The sequence below is a fragment of the Anastrepha ludens genome, chromosome 2 (assembly GCF_028408465.1).
Source record: "Anastrepha ludens isolate Willacy chromosome 2, idAnaLude1.1, whole genome shotgun sequence".
Classification (NCBI taxonomy): Eukaryota; Metazoa; Arthropoda; class Insecta; order Diptera; family Tephritidae; genus Anastrepha; species Anastrepha ludens.
This window is the reverse complement of record NC_071498.1, coordinates 170,344,744-170,361,391: the sequence shown is the minus strand read 5'-3', so window position 1 is coordinate 170,361,391 and position 16,648 is coordinate 170,344,744. Positions and strand designations below refer to the sequence as shown.

The 16,648-nt window shown below is 39.3% G+C and overlaps 1 protein-coding gene across 1 annotated transcript in view; it reads right to left on the bottom strand.

Moving 5' to 3' along the window:
- Positions 1-15,664, bottom strand: part of LOC128855852 (uncharacterized) — a 30,415-nt gene extending 14,751 nt beyond the window's left edge. The window contains exons 1-2 of the mRNA XM_054091059.1: positions 12,680-15,664; positions 3,730-3,891 (exon numbers count right to left, since the gene is read on the bottom strand). Of these exons, the coding sequence (XP_053947034.1) occupies positions 3,730-3,891; positions 12,680-15,076 (2,559 nt within the window). The 5' untranslated portion in view covers positions 15,077-15,664. The remainder of the gene's footprint in view (positions 1-3,729; positions 3,892-12,679) is intronic.
- Between the last annotated feature and the right edge of the window lie 984 nt (positions 15,665-16,648).

Here is a 16,648-nt window from a genome sequence, read left to right as displayed (position 1 = left end):
TCCGCGCCTTTAACATTGAGAGTCGGTCACAGCTGTCGGGCGATTTCGCAAGTGGCTTCATTAAGCCATCTTTCATTTGCAATTTCTTCAAGGATAAGTAGTTTACATACATTTTTGCAAGGGTATACCTATATCGTTGTCAATCGATTTGGTACCGATTTTTGCTAGTTCGTCGGCTCTGCAGTTCCCCTCAATGTCACAATGGCCAGGAACCCATTTTATCGCTAGGTGAAAGGACTCAGCCATATCCTTAAGAGATGCGCGGCATTTAATGGTTGCTTTCGAAGTTCTCGACTGTTTTGTGAGGGATTTTATTGCCGCTTGGCTATCAGTGAAAAAGTAGATATCATCTCCAGGTGTATCATATCATATGCTGACATCAGTTCAGCCTGAAAGACACTAAAGTAGTCGGGAAGCTGAAAACTGAAGGAGATCCCCAGATACTCGAAATACACACCTCCGCCCACCCTGCCCTCAAGCTTTGAGCCATCTATGTATACATGGGTGGACTCGGCCTGTCTTACCTCGTCCCGTTCCCACTCTTCCCTCAAGGGTAGGAGGTATAGGTGGGACTGTATAGTCTACCTGTTCGGGAAGCCCCAACGTGCCATCACAAAGTTTTAAATTTGGTTATATAGTACAGTAGGTTCTATTTTTATGCGGCTTTTTTTATGCGGTTTTGAAATAGTGCGGTTTTTTTTTTAAATTACAAAATGCATGTCGACCTATCGGGAATTGTACATATAAACAAGATTCTAAACCAGCTAAGCAAAAACTCATCACAGATTACATCAGAAATGCTAACCCTACAAGTATGGGACCGCCTGCATAACTATCTAGATCAGACGTGTACATTTCCTCAAGTGACGAAAGTGATTTTACGCCAAATCCTAAACGAACGCGCAACATGTGGGTATTGTCTGATTCTATTTCTGACTTAAATTTATTTTTCGATTCTGACGTTTCTTAAATAAAGATATAATTTTCAAAAATACAATATTTTGTTTATGCGATTTTATTTAATTATTCCAGATTCTTGCGGTCTATGGAACGTATCTATAGTTATAATACGGGACTAGTGCCCTTTTTTATGCGATTTTATTACATTATTTCAGATTTATGCGGTTTTAGCACTTTTGAAACGTATCTATAGTTTTACTATAGAACTAGTAGCTTTTTTTATGCTGTTTCTTGCGAAACGTATCTACCGCATAAAAACAGATCCTACTGTATATGGTTTTTGATAGACTACTGCCAGGAGACGCTCTAAGTCAACTGATTTGAGTTCTGTTTTTTTTTGGTTTGTTGAACTGCCAAATCTGTAATTGACATTTCTATCAAAATTTTATCGCCATTGCTTGACATTTGTAAAAGTTGCGCTGTCTTGAGTACCTCTGCACGTTGAACTTCGGGGAAGTGAACTACTTCTTAACTCAGTTCCTCTCCTATACCGGTTGGGCAAGGTAACCGATTCCAAGTGCATATTCTGCGAAACGCTGAGCGATGCCGCTGAACACACGTTTTTTAGTTGTAACAGATGGCTCGCGGAAAGAAATGTTCTAAGGAAGCAGATTGGCGGCATCACGCCGAGCAACGTAATCAGCAAAATGCTCGAACGAGAGGACAGCTAGAACGCAGTAAAGGGATACATCGAGGGCGTACTACGAAAAAAAAACACACTGCAACAAACAGAAGCCTCACAGACACAGGTACAAGAAGATGAGCCTGTAGCATGAAAGTTTTGTAGCCATATGGTGGACCCAGACGTGGGTGAATAGAATTGGTTCTTTATGGATGCCGTTCTGGGCCCTTCCGAAGTAATACAGAAAGTTGTCCGGGGAAGAGAGTCTCCCCAGCAGAAGAGGAGGGGTGGTTTTAGTGGTCACACTACTCGACGTAGTAGACGACGTTCGCTGTACGTGCGAAGGCATTTTGAACCCTACCTCCAAGACCTCTGCACGTGTTTTCTATATTACAGTTTAAAATTTTGGTTTGCAACAACGAGTTTGTATTAAACTTTGCGTTAAAAATGGACTCAATAGTGTGAGAAGCTTAGAAATGTTGGGAAGCATGGAGATGATACTCTAAAGAAAAGAGCCGATTACGAATAGCGTGCACACTTCAAAAGAGATCGTGAGTCCATGGTGAGGTTTAGGATGACGAACGTAGTAGCAGACGGTCACCATCGACAATGAAAACATGAATAAAGAGCACGAACGGCAAATTAAACATCAGAGAGCTGGCAGAAAACTTATTAACTTAACATTTTTTATAGATCCGTTTAGGACATTGTAGTTTTTGACTTGGGTTTGCGCCGTATTGTTGCAAAGTTGGTCCCTACCTGAATTGGACATGCATTTCATGCAAAAAGCGACTGCGTTAATGCCCCAAAAGCATGATTTCCAAGTCTGAATCTGACCAAACATTCATCAACGCATCATTACTCGGGACGAGACGTGAGTTTATGATTACGACACGCAAGCCAGCGCGTGAGTAGACAACGCCGAATGAACCAAGACCAAAAAAACCAAATCGTTTCGGTCACAACAGAAACCGATACTTACGATGTTTTGTTGGATTACAAAGATATTGTACACCACGAAGGTCAGACAGTTTTTGGTTCCCTCCGCTCGGGACTATAGGGCGTCGACAAGACTCTTCCATCGTACACTGACTTCTCAGATAAGCTGAACATTTGCAGTTAAGAGCGGCTGAAGGTTTGCGATACCATTGTCATACCATTGCAAGAGGAATAGAGGTGAAGGAAACCGATAGGACGAAACGAGAAGGGTGGGGCCCTTGCTTTGTTTAACCTGCAGTTGGCATCTTCATCTGCTCCGCCGCCTGCCGCGATATTTTTCCACATAATTTAGTCCCTTGTAACTTTCAAAAAATAAATTTATCTTTAAAAAAATGAATTTATCAAAAAATGCAAGACTAAGTATTCAGCATTACTATACAAAATGTATAGTTCCTTGTGCATATAAAATATTTCTTTGATAACTTTTACTGTCTGACGGAGTAATACTAATTAAAGGGGCTTACCCCAATTTTCGGTTGAAATAATTTTGCCACCGGATAGGCTGTGTGTTCTATACAAACAGTAGATAAATTTGATTCAAAAACTGATCGTGTTATAATCAAAAAGTTATCGATCGATTTGATTTGACTAAAGTTTTGTGAGGCCTTTCTGTACATTACTATCGGAAGGATAAACCTAAAATATCAGATATTTCGCGATGATGAATTACTTTTTGGGGGTTAAAAATGTCAATAAAATAGCCCTAAATTCTGACTTTTTTCCAAAGGCTTATTTTATAATTAATTTTATACTTGTTTTTTAATTTTATAGGTTCATCCTTTCCGTTAATATGTTATAAAAAGAAACCAAGTTCAATTTTTTGTTTCAGATCGATAGATTAAGAGTAATAAATAGAGCAGTTTGGGACCTCGCGCCGTAGGCAGACGCCATTTTCGAAATAAAGAAATTAAAAAAATTTTTTTTTGTACTCTCGAAAGGTCAAATAAAGTTGTGTTATAGCTTCAAAATAATATAATATTTTTTTCACCTTTTAAACTATTTTTTAAGGCCGACTTTGAGGCTTCTACATGGACTTCCCCCTTTAAGGTACGAAATAAAATTTTACTGTTTTTTTTCTTGTTTTCCCTTTTTTTTTGCAGTTTTGAATAATATGTACATAGATGCGTAGATACTCTATTTTCACTTACCGTGTCATAGTGCGTTCGCTGATGTTTCGCCCGATCCGAACTATTGCTAAACGCCTTGAGGCAACCTTTATACTGGCATCCATATGGCCGCTCGCCCGTGTGCGAACGCTGATGAATTTTCAAATTTTCCAAACGCGAAAATGCCTTACTGCAACTGGGAAACTGTAAAAAAGTATGAGAAAAAATGATCAAAAACCAGATAATCAAACAAAAGTGTGTGTAGCGTAATGCATATACAATAACAGAAGTGAAACTTTCAAGGCAGACAAAGAAAGAGGAAGAGACCTGAGAAAAAATGAGAGAGAGTGAAAGAATATATATAATGAATATAATAAATTCACATCGCTTGAAGAGAATACAAATAGACAAAACAAAAAACGGAGAAGGGTCGACCGATGTAGGTAAACGCTGGACACAACCGTGGCAACAACGCGCACTACTCCGAACGTTTATCACCCGCACAAACGCAGCGATTCCAGGACCGCAGCAACGGCACAAATTACCGCGAGGCAATACCAATAAATCCGACGCCGGAATGGATAGCCCTTTAGTAGTACGCACAAGCACTAGCCAGGAAACAGAAATATATATATATATATATAATTGGCGCGTACACCCTTTTGGGTGTTTGGCTGAGCTCCTCCTCCTATTTGTGGTGTGCGTCTTGATGTTGTTGCACAAATGGAGGGACCTACAGTTTCAAGCCGACTCCGAACGGCAGATATTTTTATGAGGAGCTTTTTCATGGCAGAAATACACTCGGAGGTTTGCCATTGCCTGCCGAGGGGCGACCGCTATTAGGAAAATGTTTTTCTTAATTTTGGTGTTTCACCGAGATTCGAACCAACATTCTCTCTGTGAATTCCGAATGGTAATCACGCACCCACCCATTCGGCTACGGCGGCCGCAGGAAACAGAAATAAGCGCCAAAAATTAGGCAACAAAACCAAACAAAACACAAAAATAATTCGGACCAAAAAACGCCTAAAATAGTAGGCACCAAGGAAATATAACGCCAAACAGTAGGTACCAAAAATATATTTCCTACAAGTTTGCACCAACAAACAAGCGCCAAAAAGTAGGCAGTGTTATTTTCACTAGAAATTAGCAACCACAAGGAAAAACTCAGGAAAAATAGCCTAAAATGCATCTAGGATATGTATAAGGTATAGCTTTCTTTATCTCTCTCTCCCTTTCCTCTACGTTATATCTTTTCTCTCTCTCGCGGAACGAAAGTGCACAAAACGTTGCATGGCCTTGAAATTTTAATCTCCATTCTCGCTCGTCCATCGACGCCTAAGAAGTTTCACTTCAAAAACAAAAACAATCATAAGCAAAGAGTACAAATCGTGAAAATTTAAAGAATTAAAACAGCCATAGGCTGTTGGATTTCTAAACTTTTGCAAATTCTGCACACCAAAAACTGAGCCCATATTCCATTTGTATCTTAATGGAGCGTATCAGGCAGGCAGCGTGCATCATTTAAATGACATGCACAGCAACAACAATATCACATGCGCATACAAGCACACTAACAAAAATAGCATTTATTCTTATTGCTTTTGTTGCCAGAGTTTGTTGTTGTTAAAAGGACTCTAAAGGTTGGAGCGTAGGAGGAGGTGATGGCAACGTTGAAGAGACTGTTAAAGTCATATACATACAACCATACATACAAATATACATACATACATACACGCATGCAGACATACAACCATACATACAAAGATACATACAACCATCCATACACACAAGCATGCATACACACACGCATAATACAGCCATACATACCTACACGCATACATACACACACGCATATGTCCATACACATCAAATGCCAAAAGGTTGATTCGCTTATTTGTTTTCATTTGTGCCTTTGCAGTTGTAAATTGCGAAAAGCTGCTAGCACAGGGTCATCGTGGGCGAACGTGTTGAGGTCAGCATACGTCAGCATACAAATGGCCTTGTAACATTTGGTTCGCATGCAAAGTGGCTGCGAGCAACACACACTCGCACACAGTCACACAGTCACACATACACATGTAGATGCGCATACGTAAATATTTTTTAATAATAATCCTTTCAAGCCTTTTTCGCAGCAAATGTGTCGTATGTCATTTTTATTGCTCGAACAACAGCCACTGCGATTCTATTGCCATCACCCACACCCCCATCGCACCTATGCGTCGTCGTCATTAGCGGAGGCAAAATGTCCGATTTCTTTACTCGGGCGACATTTGTGAGAAAATAAATAACTGCGCGCGTAGAGGGAAATGCCTGAAAGCACTCATACGTGTAAGCACATACATACATATTTTTTCACATACGTTTCTATGTATGTGTGTATGTAGACTTCCATTCACACGTGCACATAAAATGCCCTTTCAACCGGTTTTATGATCTTCGTTATTTCCCTTTTCTTATTATATTCAAAACTCTTTAACATAAACAAACGTCCAACATTTTTTCTATGTACAACTAAAAATAGCAGCATCCAGCAATGCAACGCAAGCCTGCCTACTCCTAATCGGCCTAGTCATTCGTATGTGCTATGCGTGCGGAAGGTTGATTGTGCAGCAAATACTCGACTTTACATTTATGTATTTTCATATATACACATATGTATGCGTATCTAAGTACATAACCATCTATGTGCATAAAATCGTCATTGATTTCGAACAATTTCACAGCTGTACTCTTCAACTACCAAGTCTCAAGTCCAGGGCCATATTCTTGGTTATCGGCTGAGTAAAAAATTTGTTGGAAATATTTTTTCGTTTGTATGCAAAAAGGAATATTACATAGCAATATTTACACATACATATACATACATACATACATATACATACGAATGTATGTTTGCAAGTGATATTTTTAATACAATAAAGAATTAATTAAAAAATTTATGAAAGGGTTATAAAAATATTGCATTTTATTGCTTTTCTTAGCACTGGCGATTTTAGAAATTTACAAGAGCATAAACATAGCCCGTTGAAGGTGTGAACATAAATATTTTTAATCTTTTTCTTAACACAGCTCGACACACATATTTTTTGTGTTGTATATTTTAGAGGATATTTTTCATTGAATTTTGCCTATTCTGCTTGCACTTGCAATGGAAATTTCTTGTTCAGGTGTGAACCGTGATTTATCAGGTCCGTCCATAAGTTCATGCTATTTTTAAAGGTGGTTTTAAAATTAATAAAAAAGTTGTTTAAAGTATTTATTAATCAATAATATATTTTCCTTCATTATTAACAATGCCTTCCCAACGTTAAGGCAAATTTTTAATTCCCTGCTCAAAAAAATTGTTGTCCTTGGAGCCAAAATACGCTTCGATATCCCTTTTTATAGCTTCTTTTGAGCGGCAGTTCTTGTTACTCATATGGGATTGAAGTCCACGGAAAAGCTGATAACCACAAGGTGCAAAATCCGGAGAGTATTGTGGATGCAGCATTAGCTCCCATCCGAGCTCGTTCAGCTTGCCTTATGTTTGCCTTGCGGTATGAGGTCTTGCGTTGTCGTAGTGAAACAAAACTTTGCGTCTATTCACTAAAGACGGTCGATTTTTGTTAAGTGCCTCATTCAGGTTTGTCTTTTTATTTAGAACTAGGGAAAACCCCCCCGTTCCGCTGGTCGTCTTTAAAAAAATCTAGATTAATTAATTAAATTAAGCCGAAAGATACTGTGTGTATTTTATAAAAATTTTCGCGCATGAATAGTAATGAAAGAAGTTTTAAATAGTAGTAGCAATTAAAAAACGTTTGATGTGATTTACTTTATATTTTTGGTATACAATATTCTTCGTTTTTCCATGCGTTGTTGAATAAATGAACAATACCGATGGCTTACCAACTCTTGAGCATGAAACATAAAGTTTGGCCTTGTGACTTATTAATAAATAGTAATCGCGAATGCAAGGCGAACAGGAAATTGAAGACGTTTGAATTCAAACGGCATATCCGATGGTATCATTGGTATTCGCGGTATTAAAACGTCTTCACCAGAGTATTTTCCATTCAAAATTGTTGCTTCAATGACGTTATTCATCAATCTCTTAACCCATTTGATCAAATTGTACTCGCTTGAGTACAGAAAAAGCATCTTTTTCGAAACGACGTCAAAAGCCAACGCTTACAAATTTTTAAATGTACTCGCCACTTTATAATACAGAGCAATGTTGAAAAGGAATATACATGTTTCTCCTTCTTTTTTTTCAGTCCCGTTCTTCGTTATTCACTTGTCTTTGCGTGCACTTTTGCTATTTTTCTTCTTTTCATGGTTTAGTTTGCAATAAGCTCTCTGTTTGACAAAATCTAAGTTATCACGGAAAAAGTTCAGTGTTGAAATATTTGTAATACATATAATTTGTATACTTTATAACAAAAATACGAAAAAAGTTGTGGAAAAGTGCATTTCGGTAGGTTTAAATTCTAGTGTACTCGCATGGGTACAGTGGGAACATTAATATATATTTTGTGTGCATATTTCATGTAGATTTGGTAATGGATGTAAACAAATTTTACGGAAAGAGGTTTCACAACCTTTCTGCGGCCACCGACTATATTGAATCAAGCGACCGTAGTCACTTCAACTTCGCTATTATACCGCCAAATACCCACTGGGACACAGATGAGGAGGACATTGAAGAGGATAATATATTGCGTGATGATATTCCAAGGGATGTTCCGGGCGAAGTTGACTTATTTTTGAGCAGTGACAGTGATGATGATATTCCACTTGCAAGCTTACAAAAAAGGCAAAAGTTGTTAAAAGTTGTCAAAAGATCTAAATCCAAAATGGAGAAAGAGCATAACAAGTGCAGAAATTCCAGAAACGCATTTTTACGAACAATCCCAACTTGAAGGGTGTTCTTTATTGGTAACTAAGAACCCAGTTCAAATTTTTGAAACAATTTTTGACGATGAGGTGGTAAAATTAATAATCGATCAAACGAAAGTATATGCCTTGCAGCATAACAAGCATGATTTCTGTTTCAATGAGGAGGATCTTAAGAGGATCAGAAATAAAGTCTCCCATTAGGTTCAAGGGTCGTCCTTGATCTTTTGACAAACATTCCACATCCGACCGATCACATCGTATTTTTCGACAACTTCTTTACGTCATATGACCTTCTTAGAATTTTGAAAGAACAAGGATTTAAGGCTACTGGGACTGTTCGTGAACGGCGGTCCAAAAAATGTCCCCTGAAAACGAACAACGAACTACAAAAGCAGCAACGGGGAGAGTTTGATTTTATGTACAATAAGTTTATCATAATGATTTATTTGAATAGTTGTTTTGTATCAAATTTTGTAGATCTTCTGATTCAGGAATACTTTTTGTGAAGTGGAATGACAATAGCGTTGTGACAGTGGGAACAAACTTTGATAGAATTGAACCTTTACATACCGTCAAACGATGGTCAAGACAAGAGAGGCGCAAAGTGAATGCCCATCAGCCGAAGTTGATAACGGAATACAACTCAGGAATGGGAGGAGTTCACCTCCACGACCAAGCTTTGAATACTTACTATATAAAGTTTAGAGGAAAGAAATGATGGTGGCCTCTTTTCATCACAATGATAAGCTCGTGCGTAGTAAACGCATGGAAGCTTTATAAAATGGCAAGTAAGAGTCAACGCGACTTGTTGCAATACCAACGTGAAATTGTGCGATTTTATTTACGCAATTATAATATCCGGGACATATCTTCCAAACGATCGACAACGGCGTCAATAGCTGGTTCCTCATATAACCATTTTCCCGAAAGGATATCGAATCAGCTCAGGTGCAGGGAGTGTCACCAAAGAATTCGATGGATTTGCGAGTTATGCAATGTAGCCCTTTGCGTAGAGAGAGAATGTTTCAAAAACTTCCATACTGTTAACCGAACTAATAACCAAGGAAGTCTTTGAAAGTGTCTTTTTATTTAATACTTCATATTTTCATATACAGGCAATGTATATACATATTATCCCATTGTACTCGTTTGGGTACAGCCCAAAAAATGCATTTCTTTGATTTTTTTTCGTGTTTTTCTTTTTTAAGGAGCTTAATTACACTATTTCAATAAACGTTTTATAAACGCATTTAAAAAAAAATTGTTTTATATAAGGTTGGTATTTAATGGGTTAACTGTTAATCGAGTGCCATTACATAGTCGTGGTTGATTTATGTTTCTCAACATAATAATCGGTGATCCTATTTTCAAGTTTAGCATGTGTGGCGGTAATCCAGGTAAATCAAAGGAATTCAAAAATTCAGTGGGATAATTTACAACATCATCTTAATTTGTGACAGTGTCAACGGATCGATATGTTTGTTCTGGACTTGGTATGTTAGCCAATGTAGCCGCGTTCATTTCAGTCACATCTTTAGTTTTGCCAGCCATGATGGCTCGTTCACTAAGCCAATCATAATTTTTTGTAATTTTGAGGCAAATTTGGGAAAATACTTTGAATTAACTGTTCTTTCGTTTGACTTATTTGACAAAAGTTTGGTTGTAAAGTTATTAAGCCAGTTCAATTATCAACAGGAACTTCGCCATTTCCAATATCCAATAATTGCTGTGAAAATTCAGCAGCTGATGGATCATTTTGCATAAGAACACGTACATTTGTAGTGAGTTTGAGTGTTTGAACATGTCTCCACAAATATGATGATTTCAAACATGCAGCCAATTCATCTGCTACAGTTGCTCGAAGAATAACAGGCAGTGTTTGTCTAAAATCACCTGCCAGCAGCACTAAGGCACGACCAAACATTTCATTTTTACTACGTAAATCTCGTAATGTCCTATCAAGCGCTTCCAGTGACTTTTTATGTGCCATCGTGCACTCATCCCATACAATTGCATGTGCGAAAAAGCGGAAAAGGAGAAGAGAACTTTTCTATTCCCCCCCGATTTAACCCAGCTATGTGTTCAGGTGCAAATGACTTTTTTGCGTGAAGTCTGATATAAAATAAGTTCTATTTACTCTTCCTAAATTTATATAAACTTTTCCAGGCGAAGTAAAAAAACTGACATATGTTTGCTTCAACCGTATATTTGTGAGTACACAGGTAATACGTAAATATATGAATGATATAGGTAATATCTCATATTAGCAAAACCTTTCGGCAAAAAATTAAGGAAACGATCACCAATCACGCCGGCAATGATAAGTATAATACATTTTTCACTATAACTGACTTCAGATTAACGTTTATATAATAAGCGTATGTGTAACATTTTAAAATTTGTTTAGAATATTTTTTTTAATTTTTAATAATAAGTGGTCTTCCTCTTCCTCTTCCTCTTCCTGTAGCTATTCCTTTTCCTCTTCCATCTCCAGCTCCATCTCCTTTCTTTATCCCGGAAACGGGCAGTAAAAATTACTTCACTTAAAAGCTTTCATCAACAGCTTCCATCCGATACCCATATTGTACAAACATATCCAAGGGTACCTTGGCCCACCTTTTCGGCTATATCTCGAGACCCTGGCCACTCAGAGATCTAAAAAATACTCTGTATTAAAGCACTAATCAGTAGCTTTGATTTGATACCCACAATGTAAAAACACATCCTAGGGTTACCCGGGTCCTCGGTTTGGACTTCGGCAGCGCCACCTGGTGGCGAGTGGAATCAATAAGCATATTATACTAACCTTCACCGTAAAAATTTCATAATAATCGGCCCAGACACACACGACCAAAATGTATTCAATTCTAATGAATGCTATGTGTGGTACAAAAAATATGTGCGGCAAATAGCAAAAACACACTCACTTAACCGACGCACCCCACACACACGCGTTATCAGATTTCAACCAAACTGCACAGAAACCTTTGCCAAAGCAACACCAATAATGTGTGAAACTTTCATTGTTTTTCTTACACGCGTTGCTGAGATTACCCCGGACAAATGCACACTTTTTTTCGGCTTAATTTTATATCAATAGATTTTCAAATTTGCTAGTTTTTTTTATTTTTATTTATGTTATCTTTTGTTATTTTATTTTTATTTCATTTCATTTTATCCATAACCTATGGAAACCATCAGAGAAAATCGCCTCTGCATGCAACTGCATTCTTTAAATTATACATTTTTACTTTCGAGCTGGTAATTTAAAGATAGCAGCCACAAAACGAGGAAAGGGAATACAAACACGAAAATGTTCGGTCAAATGCCATGTTTGTTTAGGTCCTTAAAACCAACCTGACTGTATCGAAATAAGCAGTATTGCACCTAAAATCAACGAAACGTTGCTTCTACTGACTTCTACTTTTTTAATTTATAAAACATAATCAGCTTTAAGCAGAGCGCAACGGTAAATCGCTTTAAATTACATGTAGAAGATTCGACGCGGAATCCATGCGCTTCCAGAAAGTTAGGAATAAATTAGACCCAGTGAATCCAATAGAACCGGTGTATCTCACAATTACTTCTGCAGGAGCTGCGGAGATGAAGAAGAAATTGAGTCGGCACAACACCTCCTCTGTGAATGTCCTGCACTTCAAAGAAGCCGTGCCAAAGATCTTGGCGATTATTTCTTTGAAGACCTGGGAAGTTTGCAAAATACTTCGCTTGCGAGACTAGTTACCTTCTTGAAAATATATGAGTGATTTAAGGAACTTAGTTTGGATATGAAAATCAAATTCAGGTATAGCAATGCGCTTTAGGGCCACCGAGTACCTCGTCTTAGACAAGCAACCTGGCTAACCTTGGCCCAACTATGAACGCATCAGACTGTCATACCTTCTTCTTCACAACGAGGCTTCATATTTTGAAAAAAACCGTCTTCTATGTATGCACTTACGCAATAACAACACATTTCTAATTTTGAGAGCAACAAATTCAAGCACATCATCCGCACTTGCATTCACGCAAACAACACTTCCGTGGCAATTTTTCCACGCACTGACTCTTCCATCGATCTGCATGCCAATGTAAGTACAAAATTTCAACTTACCGGACATTTGTTCGGCTTCTCCCCGCTGTGCACACGCATGTGTATCAAGAGCTTATAGCGTGCGTTGAAGGGTTTATACCGACGCGGACAGTCCAGCCAAAAGCAAGAGAAATCATCGCCCTTCTTTACGTCCACATGACGCTTCTCGATGTGTGCCACAAACTCCGCTTGATTGGGAAATTCTTCATTGCAATCGGTCCACAGACAGATTTGCGCCTCATCGGCCAACGCGTCCACGTCTACCACTTGTTTTAGTGGTTGTTGCACTATGTCGCCCATGGCATGTGCATCATAATTCGCGCGCATTACAGTCGTTTTGGCATTGCAAGATGGTTTATTTTTGGTAACGGCAGCATTTGTGGCATTCTTTGGTGATGCGCAGCGGCGTCGACGACGTGGCGGTTGTAAATTTTGTTGTGTTGCTTGCGCTAACTGATTTTTATTGTTGGTGTTTGGTATTGTGGTGGAGGCATATTCTGTGGCATGAAACACCGAATCGTTATCATCCTCATTCTCATCGCCATTATCAAACACGGGCTCATTACTTGCCACCTGTAGGGCAAAATCGAGCGAATTTTCTTCTTCGAAATAGTCAGCGATGTCCACATTCACATCCTCATCGCCACTCATGTGATTAGATTGCTTAGCACTGGCACAGCACAGCTCATCGATAAGCTCCTCATGCATCTCGTCCAGTTCGTCGATGGTCCAAATAATTTTGTGTTCGCGGTTGGGTTTCTCCGCATGCAACAAATTGCAATTCTGATAGTTTTCTGGCAAATGATCGTAATTGTGAGCGACTGTGTTGGCTGGCAGTGGTGTGGCGTCATAGCAGGGCCATTTTTCTTGTTGCTGCTGCTGCTGCTGCCCCAGGCACTGGTGGTATTCGTGCTGCTGCTGGTGCTGTTGTGGACTGATATCATCGTTGGCAAACGTACAGTCATAGTTGTAGACAGATTCGTATTTGGGTGTGCCAAAGGTGGACATCATTGAGGGCAGCTTGGTCGTCGACTCTTGCTTAATACCCTGCGCATGCTGTTGCTGGTACTGCGATTCATAGAACTGATAGGTGTGGCAAGTATTACTGGGCTTCGGTGAATGTTTGAGCTGTCTGTGTGCTGCCGCTTGCTCAACTGCTGCTGCGCCAGCAATGGTCTCGGCCAAATTGAGCGTCATCCAGGGATCAAGCGGCGGCGAAGAGCACGGCGATTGATTTTTCGACTGACAATTGATTTCGTCATAGTTGTAGTACTCGATGTCGAGGTTCAAGCAGTCCGAAGTGACGGTGCCAGCAGTTAACAATTGGCTGCTACTCAGGTCACAACTACTATTACTGTTGCTGCAACTGCTGCTCCCCACACCGGCAATGGCTGACGTCATACGCTGTTGCTGCTCTTGTTGTAGTTGTTGCTGGTAATTGCTATCCATCGCTATGCCACCAACAGTCGTGGGAGAGGAAAGACTACAGTATGAGAAAGTGGACGCCGGCTTAGCGTAGGGGCTGTAGGGCGTGTGTGGAGTAAAAGGCGCTTGTAAAGTATCTGTCACGCCCAGTGCGCCACCTTGTGACATTAACGCCGACTCACTCGTAACAGAGGTCACAAAGCTGTCTGTCGTCTCACCATCGCCGGATGTTAGACGCGCTATATCCTCCGGCTCGAAACGAAACACATCCTGGGCGGTGCTGCCATTGCAAGTTGTCTGCTTTTGCTGTTGTTGTTGTTGCTGCTGCTGTTGCAACATGACCACATCGCTGTCACAGCAGAAGCTTACAGTTGCCGGGGAGTGTCCGCATTGATTACCAGTCACACAGTCTACGGTATTGTTGTTGCTACTGCTGATGCTGCAGCTGCCGTAAACCGAAGTGGGCGTCTCAGCTATGTAACTGAGCGAAAAATCCGGAAAGCTCAACTCGGCGCTGGTGAAATCCGTATAGTTGTTGCTACTGTAAGCTGACTTCAGATTACAATTCGGCGCAAGAAAATCAACTGTGTGTAGTTGTTGTTGCTGTTGCATATGGGACTGCTGGAGGAGGCGTTGGTGCGCTGATTCTTGGCATTTATCATTTTCATCCTTGCCGCCGGTCATGTGGGCGCTAAGTGGTGGTGACATGAGTAGAACGCAGCCGTTGTTACTGTTGTTGTTGTTGTTGCTGCTGCTGATATTAGCATAATTATTGGGTGTGGATGCCAGCGCATCCATGGCTGGGTAAAGTGGTGAATAAAGCGGTGAAGGTGGTGGCAATTTAATTTGTGGCAACATTGTGGAATGGCTGATACTCTTACTATTGTTGTTGTTGTTGTTGCTGGAAGGCAGGTTATTTGAAAATGTCACCTTTGCTTGGTTCATGGACGGTAAGCTGAGATTTGGCGGGCTCACCTTGAGTGTGGCGGACATGTTGGATGCTCGTGTAATAGTATATTTGGTGCAATGAGACTTTTTCAATAGTTGAAAGTGTAAATTTTATTATGTTTTTTTCTTTGTATTTATTTTGTTTCTTTTTTAATATTTTTAAAATTTTTCTATTGGATTATGCAAGAAATTCTGGGTTTCATATTTTAATTTTTAGTTTTTTGCTTTGCAATTTAAATTAAAAAGTTTAATAAAAAAAACATCTCTGCCTCACTCTTCAATCATTCAATTCATTTAATATTCCGCATAAATTCAAAATATCAAACTTTTTAATTTCACAACTTCCCATCAAATGCTTTCATGCAGTTCTGGTCCCCTCTGTCGCCCACTTTGTGCAGAAAAAATCAAATTATATTTGCTTCACAAACGAATGCGATCGCCACCTATACGCGCGTTGACGCAAGCTGTTGAATTTTTTTCAATTTTTCTTCTTTTTTCTTAAATCCGCCGCTAGTTTGAGGCATACGCGCGCGTCTGTCGCGTGTCTTTTGTTGAATAAATAAAATCACTTTGGCCTGTTTAATTGTCACCTCTTGCAGCGACACTCAGACTACAAGCACTTGTCCGTTCCACTTTGCTACCGTCTGTTTTTATTTATTTTTTTGTTTTATTTTTTTTTTTTTTTTGCTCTTTCGATTTAAATTTTTCGTCTTTGGTTTCGGTTTACTAGATTTTGGCAATGCTGCCAAAAAATCAGCCGAATCCGCGCGGGAAATCCCAGTGACTATGCACAAATGTGTGCGTGTGCGTCGTGGCTGCTTCTTAGTTTCCGTTCATACTTATAAAAATTATTATATGATTAAAATATAGACACTGAGTTTTATTTATTGTTGGTTTTTTTTCTGTTTCTAGAAGAAAAAAAAATGATTTTCCTTCACCACTTGAAACACCCGCCTCCGGTCACGTTTAGCTCGATAATAAATCGGTGCGCATTATGTTGCAACGTTTTAAATGCATGCAACAGCGGTAATGTCTTCGAGATACAGCAACAACAATGCACATGTGCGACAGCTTGCACTTACAATGCACACCCATCCGTGCATGCATTCTCATTTGCGCATCCTGAGGATCTGCGCCACTCGATCACTCCTTCCTTTGCCGTTGTAAATTTTTTGTTGTTGCTATTATTGTTGTTGTTGGTGGTGGTGCTGTTGTTGTTAGTGTCGCAGTAGTAGTAGTAGTTGTTGTAGTTATTGCTGTTATTGTCGTTGTTGTAGTTATTGCCGTTGTTGTTGTTATTGTTTTTGTTGTTTTTGTTGTTGTTGACTTTACTATGCATATGTATATTGCCTATTCCCACTCACTTTCCTGCATACTCATACATCTGCGTCTTCAAATGTATAAACACACACGCACACGTGCACATGTGCCCCTCTCTATGGTATGTGGTTGTTGTTGCTACTGTTCACTTGCACTGCTCTTCAACGCTTCTTAGCTTTGTTATTCCTAAAATTTGAATTTCTCTCTACTTTTTGTCTTCAAAATGCATTCAACCCAACAACTCGTTGCTGCTGCTGTAACTCGCACTTTTTCGCTCTTTATAGTGTCATTTTTTTC